Source organism: Panonychus citri, unplaced genomic scaffold (assembly GCF_014898815.1).
Source record: "Panonychus citri isolate SS breed McGregor unplaced genomic scaffold, ASM1489881v1 Contig00135, whole genome shotgun sequence".
NCBI lineage: Eukaryota > Metazoa > Arthropoda > Arachnida > Trombidiformes > Tetranychidae > Panonychus > Panonychus citri.
Window position 1 is genome coordinate 2,531,555 of NW_026515540.1, and position 8,758 is coordinate 2,540,312.

Below are 8,758 nucleotides of genomic sequence, written 5' to 3' on the forward strand. Positions count from 1 at the left end.
TTTAATTCAAGTTATGGAATCAAAAATTTGACTGGTCACAACTATCAGAGGATTTTAATTGTGTAGAAATGGACTCATTTAGTTCTTTATAAGGTGATCTTAAGAATTGTGTAACCGTAAATTTTACAAAATGGTTCAGTTATTAAGGCATGAAGAGAAATAGAAGAAAAAAACACATTTTCTCAAATGTTTCAAGTTGATTTAGTTTGGTCAAGAAGACGAAGCATTGTACAACTTGGGTTCTCTTAAATATGGATTGTCAAGAACTTCTGCTTCTTGTGGAGGATTTTCACTTGTAGCATTTGCTGAATTAGCTTCCGTTTCACCTCCTTGAGCTTCACCAGAAGTTGATGGTTTGTTAAGAGACGATTTTCTTGGTGATTCTTTATCTTCCGTTGTGTCTTCATCTTCATCCTCAAATATCTGATCTTTTGGTAAAAGAGCTTCTAGATAAACGTTTGATTTTAATTTAGGTTCAATTAATGGATAAAGATTAGATAATTGTTCATCGGGAAAAAGTGAATGAGATACTGCATTTTCTCCGGTTTTAGCCATAAATCTAGTTAACGCTCTTTCAACATCTCGCTTTTGAGTAGCCGATTTCTCTCTAATTGCTTCATACTCAGTCACCGGTTGTTTATATGTTGGCGTCCTAATATAAGCATGAGCATCTGTTGAATATAAGGCAGAGAAAAAGAGATACATTAGTAATTTAACCTGTGAATGACCAATTCAATTAGCTTAAAGCCAAACCGATAAAAATAGCTGAGAGTAAAAATGATTTCCCGCGTAAAAATTATGAGCACAATCGGAATTTTTTCTCAACAACTTTCCAAGAAACGATGATTACCTGGAAATGATGGAAAATAATCTGGAATATAAGGTGGCAGTGGTTTCTTATCACCCGCTTGTAATATTTTAGGCATTGGTTGACTAGGTGCTTTCCCTGGCGGTGGTAACACAATCCGTTCTGATCTTTTAGCATAATCAGGAATACCGTCTGACCTAATACCAAGGCAAACAAGTGCTATATCAATATCGGCAACATTGGGCTCGGTTCGTCCACCATGTTCACAGTATTGGCGGCTTGTTCGTCCAATTTCACAAATAAGTGATTGCAACATTTCCAGTAAAGTTTCAACTGCAGGTCTTTCAGCATAAGCGAAACCATTTTCATGACAAATAGCACAAATAGATGAGAATAAAATTTTCCTTCTAACTGAGCCTTCCATCACACCTCAGTAAAAAGCTTAACCGGAGTAACCTCTATCCAAAATCCTTTTGCACTCAAATAAAATGTAAACCAAGAGATGACAACAAAATAATCAAAGCGATTAAATTAACCTTAACCACCGATGAAAAAAAAAAAAAAAAAAAGCGGTACCAAGAAAATGAGTTGATTGAATCACAATATAAATCTAAGAGAAATTATTAGAAAAAGAAGAGTTAAAATGAAACCAAGTAAAGACCAAATGACTTACCTGCTGTTGGAAATCATTTAACCTCGAAATAGTTAACAATCAATATTGAAAAGCTTCACAATTAACGGAACAATTTAGACGAACAATTGGAAATGAAATTTAAAAATTTTCTTTCTCATCGATAGTAAAGAGTAACTATGGTAACGAGATGTTTTCTCTTCAAAAGAAAAGCGCGATATTCAAATAGATTTTGGAATAATTTTTTTTTCGAAAATAAAATCAATTGTTTAGAGAATAAATTTTCAAATTTATTTATTAGATTTCTTTTTCTTGGAGCTTGTTTGATTTTTTGAACTTTTTCTCTCTTTTTTCGACCAGATGATGGTAAGACTGTTGTCTTTGGTTCACAGAAGGGAATCTCTTCATCTAATTGATATTCATCTTTTGTTAATGATGATTTAACTGTGAACAAAGATTTTCCAATTTTCTGTAATTTCTTTTCGCTCATTTCAACATCTCCAGTCCAAGGAAGGATTAATTGAATGTCACGGAAATAAAATCGAGGAGGAAAATGGTTAACTTGATGGTCTATGTTGATAAAATCATCCATTTTCTTTTCACTTTCATCGAGATTTGTTGTTGATGTTGGTAAATCAATTTCCTCTCTTGGAATATAAAAATTATCTTCTGGTGGAAAGTCAAACACAAATTCTGGCTTATAAGTATCAACTATTTCCATATCTTCAGTGTTTGAATGTAAACACGGATTTAATTCACTTTTATCACTAAAAGATAATCCTGGTTGTTGGAGGAATATTTTAAACAACGAATGGCACAAAGAGGTTGATTCTTTTACTTTCTCGGTGAAAGCATAACAGGATAATTTAGACATTTTCAAAATATCACCAATTTGATTAAGATTCTTGGATAATAGAAAGGGAACATTAAACTCTTTACAAAGATCATATAATGTTGCTTGAATATGAACCGTCAATGGATCACAAGCGACAACACCGATTAACTGTTTTTTTTGAATTTTCTTGATTATCTCAGTTAAACCGAAAACAATTTCATCTCTAAGTGGATTTCTAGGCTTAGGAATAGGCAAATTAACTCGATCAGTCGATTCTTTATCCTCACCAATAGTAAAAATTGGTTCTTCAATTTCAATTTCAATTTCAATTTCTTTTTCTTTTTCTTTAGATTTTTCTTCCTGCTCTTTTTCTTTGGCTTTTCCTTTTTCCTTTTTCTTTACACTGTAAAAAGAGAATGAAAATTATCAATAACAACTAATAGAATAAAATTTTTATCCATACAAACCTTTTAGCAATACAAGTAAGTTCAGGATGATTAACAATTAGATTGGAAAAAAAATTGATCATTTCTTTTCCATCTGAAGGTTTTAAACCAGAAACAACTTTATCCGATTGTCCATTGAGAAAAGTTATTCTTCTAACTTTCTTCTCTTGGTCACCTTTTTTACCCATGATTAATTTATCAGTAACCGATTAACAATTAAACCAACTAATTAAAAACAATCAACCACAAGAAGTAACTAACCACATGCAAAGAACATCTGTTGATCGGATCCAAGAGAATCTAATCCGATATTTGGATCTGATACTTTTCTCATTTTCGAAATTTTTTTTTTAATTTCATTTAAAGTTTTAATTGTTTCGAAAATCTATTCCAGTAATTTTCGTTTAATTTTCTTTGGAACAATATTGGGTAAGACGATAAGAGTGTTTTTCAGCTCAACATATTCAATTTTCAGCTAATTTTTTTTTTCGTCTTGCAGTTCGGTTTGATTGTCTCAGGCCCTCCGGGCCTTTCTTTGGCCATAATGACCCTTAATAGTGAAGACCTAACCTAACCTAATTTAAAAAACCACAATCAATATAACAATTAAGTCCATTGCAATATGTAGCTGAACTTTAAGTCGAAAAAAAAAATTAGCTTTAAGTGAAAATGTCGAGCTGACAAACACTCGTATCGTTTTACCAAAAATTCAATATTGATCAGAAATTCTGATCCAGAAAGTTTTAAATCTCCATTAATTCTCATGGTTATTCAATCCAATAACCAAATAAATATCGCTCTAAATAGCTATAAATGTCAATGAAGCATTTTCTGTCTATTTTCCGATCAAAAATTGACCTTATAACCGATTAATCTTCCTTAAGTCATCTAACGATTAATATTATTCATCGTCTTCAAAATGCTCTCAACGATTCCTTCAATAGTAAAGAAAACGTTCATTAAACAGTAGCAAAGCTTTGGAATCGTTATCTGGATGCATTTCTACAGTTACAGATCTGGTTAGCAATCTAATGGGACTAAAATAATATCTTAAATTGTACTAATTACGATGTTAGAGTAGGAGGCAAGATAATTGAAACAATAACAAGAAGCTTCAATTAATGAAAGATTATCGGTACTTGATGATTTCAACGAATGGGTAAAAATGACTCAGACTGATTATATAAAAGCATACAAGAGCTAATGGAATTGATTCATCTTGAATTCATCATTCGTATTAAGTTAATCAACTCAACAACAATCAAAGTAAAATGAATTTTACTCATCTTGTTACCTCTCTTCTCATGGTGTTGATCGTCAACAACGGTCAATGTGCTTCTATTTTAGCTGCTAAGCCTGTTGATGATAAAGCCGATAGTTCAATCGTGCTAAATTATCATTATGTTGAAGATCGGGAAGATTTCGTTTTACTCAATTTAAACGCTACAGAAACTGGACCAAAACAAATAGAAGAGTGTAGTTTGTCACTGCAAAGTCAACGCGAAGTCAATGGTAAATTATACTGGAGCTCAGCTTTCGATTGTAAGTAATTTGCAGTGAAATCATTCAATAATTAATAACTTGAAAATGAGTTTGACGGTATTTTAAAATTATTTGCTCAGAAAGAGCGATAACAACAACTGATCAATGATAATCAAGAGATTCAAATTTAACTTTGATTTGATTGATAAATCATTTTTGCCTGAGCGAATGATATAAAACAACCGTCGAACTCATTTTCTCCGACTGTATTTTAATCTTGTATTAACATGTATCTTTCTATCCTTCTGTAGATTCTGTTATCCATAGTTCTCGACCTGAGTCCGAGAACAAGGTTGTTTTCAGTGTGTTGGTCAAAGATGTAAAACCGTTTCCGAATGTTCGATTCGCAGTTCGCTGTACGTACTCTGATGGTACAGCTCCTCAGACAAATTATCTAAACATCAACAAGAACTTGAGGGCTCAATAATGGACCAATTTTCGATACACGATTTACTATAATTATCTTATTGCCACGAATTAATTTCAATCGGCTGTATCAATAATGTCCATTTTCACATCTTTCCTTTGATGTTGATTTTATGAATTTGAAACAATAAAAAATTGAGGTTTAAGTTTGAGTTTGAGTTTGAATAAGAGGCTATTCGGAGTGCAATCTTTAATTTATGTGGTCACTTTTGCCGATCCAAAACTGAAATTTTTTTACTAGATTAATATTTTCGTCTACTCGTCCAGCTTATCCGACAATTAAAAGGGCATCGGTTTACCCTCAAAGTTGATGAAAGTTCCATCTGATTCTGGTGTTAGAGTGGAAATGTTTTTAATCATATTGGAAACGCTGAAATCGGGTTCATACATGGCATTGGGTCCACCAAGGTCAGTTTTACACCAACCAGGACAGAAGATTATACTTGTAACTCCGTCGGCCTTAAGGTGATCTCCATAGGTTCTGGTTAACATGTTCATTGCAGCCTAACAAATGGGAAACATCAAATATCAAATGATAAGTTTACTTGTTGCTAATCACAATTGATTCTTGACGTTTTCACAGTCAATTGTTCATCTCATGTGTCAAAAAATGGAAGCTAATGTAGCTTAATCTGTGCATTTTTGTCAACCTTATTTTCATTTTTAGTTAAGATTAAGCTACAACAAACACCTTAACTTGTTAAGTGCTCACCCTTTACATGGATTAATGATTGTATCATAATTACCTTGCTTGCTTTGTAAGCTGGAAAACCTCCTAGACGAGCATTAGTCCGAGTTATACTTCCAGCTCCTGATGAAATGGCAACGATTAACTTTCTCTGGGATTTTTTAATGAGAGGTGCTAATGATCTGGTTAACATGTATGGACCCACAGCATTGATTTCATAATTTTTCATGAATTCTTTCGGTGTCACCTTATCAACATCAGTTATTATCATGATTCCAGCATTGTTAATCAAAATATCCAAACCTTTATCACCGACAATCTTATCAACTTCAGTGACAAAAGCTTCATGAGAATCATAATCAACAACATCGAGTTTCAAAATGTGAACATTGTCATTTTTTTCAACGAGAGACTTTAAATTCTGTTGACAAAGAAAACATGAAAATGGAAATAAGCTTAAATTTTCAATGGAAATTCAAATTACAATTAACTTACGTCAGCCTCTTCTGGATTACGACAAGCGGCAATAATATGATCAATTCGTGGCTCAGCTGAAGCCAATTGACGGACAAATTCAAAACCAAGGCCTCGATTAGCACCAGTAACAAGAACAGTTGAAACTTCAAGCATTTTGATGACAATTAACCAACTAAATCAACTATAAAAACAGAATTAAAATTGATTCATTCATTTGTTAACAATTTACTCTCTTTTTATATCCTTGATTATGGTGAGTAGTAAAAGTACTGATAACAATTGGGAGTAATTAATGATTAACTAATTGTATCGCTAATCGAGATAAATAATTAATCTATGCAAAATCCTATGATGAAGTTTTCCTTTAATTAAAATGGAAATTGTAAAAGTTAATTCAGGTAAGAATCGATTTTAATTACAAGAGATCAGAAAGAGAGATTAAAGGCAAACGATTACCAATCATAAATTGAAACATTGTAATTGTAACAATTAGTGTAATCATTTTACAATAATGAAAAAAACAAAGTTGATTTATTGTAAGCGATGAAACTAATACGCACTAATTAACTAATTTCCAGATGAAGGGCAAAATAGTTATGATAATCATCATCAAGAATGAATGATTTAATTTGTTTACCAGGGAATTATTTTACCATCAAAGTTAATCATTTTACCATTTGAATTTTTATCAACGAGTGACAAAGTTTTCAACATTTTGGTGACACTTTGGTCAACAGCCATTGGAGCCTTTTTCCCACCCATGTCCGTCTTGACCCACCCTGGGTTTATGGAGACACAAAGGATTCCCTCTTTGGCCAGGTCGGTTGCGACACTTCGGGAGATCATGTTTAAGGCCACTTTACTTGCACGGTAAGGGTACATTCCGCCCTGATTGTTTTGCTCGATACTTGCTACCGTTGTTCCCATGTTGACAATTAATTTGGTCGATCCTTCATCTTTACCTGATGATTTGAGTAAAGGTAAAAATGTCTTCGTGAGCAGCAAGGGTGCGACTGTATTAACCTCGTAGCTTTCCAACATATCAGTGGGAGTAACTTGATTAAGAGTTTTAAATTGTGCAATTCCTGCATTGTTGATCAATAAATCCAATCCATTTGAGCCGACAATTGAGTTGACCTGAGAATAAAATTTATCGTAATTGGGAAAATCTCTAACATCAAGTTGAACAATATGAAGATTAGTTGAAGATGATTTGAGTTTCCTTAATTCCTGGAGAGAGAGAGAGCAAAATAACAAAACAAAACAAAACAATCAGATTAAATTATCTTAAGGAAATTTTCAGGATTAAAAATCAAGGCTAAATTTAGAAATGAAAATTGAACAATTATCATAATTACCTCGGCTTTATCGGGATTACGACAAGTAGCAATAACATTTATTGGCTTTGGATTAAGATTAATTATCTGTCTAACAAATTCCAGACCAATACCACGATTAGCGCCAGTAATTAAACAACATGTAGTTCGTAACATAATTGATCTCCACAAATTGACTTAATTGGTCACACTGAATAAAGAATTGATTAGATAGAAAAGGAAATGAACAAAGATTACAAAAATTAGAATGAAAAAAGATGATGAAATGTCCTTAGTCTAAACTTGAAGAAAAAAGCAAAATACAATCAGCTGATCTGCTTTGATAGTATTTAGGTTGATGAAATGATGAGTTAATATACAACGTGGATAATGTCAATCAGGAGATTAATTGATTGTGCTGATAGATTGATGAGGTACAGTGATTACCACAATTAAGAAATGAGTGGTAAATTGTTTGTGTATCTTTCAAGTGTCTAAATTGAATCAAGCAACAATAAACAACTTCGAGGGTTGAATGTTAGAAACATTTTTTTTTCTTTGGCGGGAGTTATGATGATATTGGAATGAAACAATTTGTTGATTCTAATTTTGTTTCCTTCTTTCTTGTTCGTTTAAATTAGTTTAACATTACTGATTGTTTTCCTGTGATGGACAATTGGATTATTAAAACTGGCTACTGCTTTAACTTTTCCTTTGAATGTTTTCTTGACACAAATATTTTCACTGGTTGAATCGATTGTCAGAAATTCAATTGTCTGAACTTCCCCATGGTAAAAACCTTTTGAATAAATACTTGAAACATTATACGAAATCAGGATAACATGGAGACTTAATTTTCGTCTAATTAGAAATTGCATTAAATCAGCTATGTAAACATCATCACAATAGATTATGACCAATTTAAGATGGACATTAAGAGCTGCTTGTTCTGAGAAATAGCGATAAATTGTAACTGTCAAGAGAAAAGAAAAGAAAAGAAAATGATTAAATTATAAGAAAGAATTTGATTAACTTAATTAACTGATGAATATCTTTTTACTTTGGAAAGATTAATTGTTTGGGGTAATGAAGATAATTAGTAACTATTATTGACTTGATTTGCTCCCAATTTGCACTTTACTCACACCTAGTGAATAATTTCACTGGTATAGATCAACAATTAACTGAATTAATCATTTTTCCACTGGAAAATCAAATCATTTGGAAAGTTATTTATATCTCTTGGAATTAAAAACAATACCTACCTAATAAATTGAAAGGATCAGCCTCATGAACTATTGATATATTATCCATGATACTATCATCTGGTAGTAGAGTTTTAAATTGAATGTAATTGAAACAATTAAGACCATCAAATATGATCAATGAGTGTTTACTTTTAGATTGAGTTAAAGCTTGTATTTGTCTAGGATTTTCTTGTGATACTTTACAAGCCTCAACACAGAGACGGTAAATGTAACTATTGATATCGCAAGATTTGTTGGTGGAAAAATCAATCAGATAAAGTCCAAATTTATCAACAATCTGATCTAATTGTAAATTGATTCCATTATCGGTTCCATGGTTTA

The 8,758-nt window shown here is 32.1% G+C and overlaps 5 protein-coding genes across 6 annotated transcripts; 1 reads left to right on the forward strand and 4 right to left on the reverse strand.

The window, feature by feature from the left end:
• Window positions 1-26: 26 nt before the first annotated feature.
• Window positions 27-1,633, reverse strand: LOC128392054 (transcription initiation factor TFIID subunit 8-like). Its single transcript, XM_053352035.1, has 3 exons — window positions 1,482-1,633; window positions 851-1,418; window positions 27-671 (listed from the first exon to the last, which is right to left on the reverse strand). The coding sequence occupies exons 2-3, from the start codon at window positions 1,230-1,232 to the stop codon at window positions 211-213; spliced, it is 843 nt and encodes a 280-aa protein (XP_053208010.1). The 5' UTR covers window positions 1,233-1,418; window positions 1,482-1,633; the 3' UTR covers window positions 27-210.
• Window positions 1,251-3,004, reverse strand: LOC128392018 (uncharacterized). Its single transcript, XM_053351988.1, has 3 exons — window positions 2,742-3,004; window positions 1,777-2,677; window positions 1,251-1,286 (listed from the first exon to the last, which is right to left on the reverse strand). The coding sequence occupies exons 1-3, from the start codon at window positions 2,906-2,908 to the stop codon at window positions 1,251-1,253; spliced, it is 1,104 nt and encodes a 367-aa protein (XP_053207963.1). The 5' UTR covers window positions 2,909-3,004.
• Window positions 3,005-3,976: 972 nt separating this feature from the next.
• Window positions 3,977-4,840, forward strand: LOC128392061 (uncharacterized). The gene is made up of 2 exons (XM_053352044.1): window positions 3,977-4,262; window positions 4,514-4,840. Exons 1-2 carry the CDS (start codon window positions 3,992-3,994, stop codon window positions 4,687-4,689), a joined length of 447 nt encoding a protein of 148 aa, XP_053208019.1. The 5' UTR covers window positions 3,977-3,991; the 3' UTR covers window positions 4,690-4,840.
• Window position 4,841: 1 nt separating this feature from the next.
• On the reverse strand, window positions 4,842-6,081 carry LOC128392058 (C-factor-like). The gene is made up of 3 exons (XM_053352041.1): window positions 5,872-6,081; window positions 5,435-5,797; window positions 4,842-5,192 (listed from the first exon to the last, which is right to left on the reverse strand). The coding sequence occupies exons 1-3, from the start codon at window positions 6,004-6,006 to the stop codon at window positions 4,968-4,970; spliced, it is 723 nt and encodes a 240-aa protein (XP_053208016.1). The 5' UTR covers window positions 6,007-6,081; the 3' UTR covers window positions 4,842-4,967.
• Window positions 6,082-6,367: 286 nt separating this feature from the next.
• Window positions 6,368-8,751, reverse strand: LOC128392057 (C-factor-like). 2 transcript variants are annotated; one of them, XM_053352039.1, is made up of 4 exons: window positions 8,435-8,751; window positions 7,822-8,142; window positions 7,212-7,380; window positions 6,368-7,083 (listed from the first exon to the last, which is right to left on the reverse strand). In XM_053352039.1, the coding sequence occupies exons 3-4, from the start codon at window positions 7,344-7,346 to the stop codon at window positions 6,487-6,489; spliced, it is 732 nt and encodes a 243-aa protein (XP_053208014.1). In that variant the 5' UTR covers window positions 7,347-7,380; window positions 7,822-8,142; window positions 8,435-8,751; the 3' UTR covers window positions 6,368-6,486. The 2 variants fall into 2 exon arrangements, with proteins under 2 accessions (XP_053208014.1, XP_053208013.1); XM_053352038.1 differs by having other exon boundaries at window positions 7,212-8,142; window positions 8,435-8,750.
• Between the last annotated feature and the right edge of the window lie 7 nt (window positions 8,752-8,758).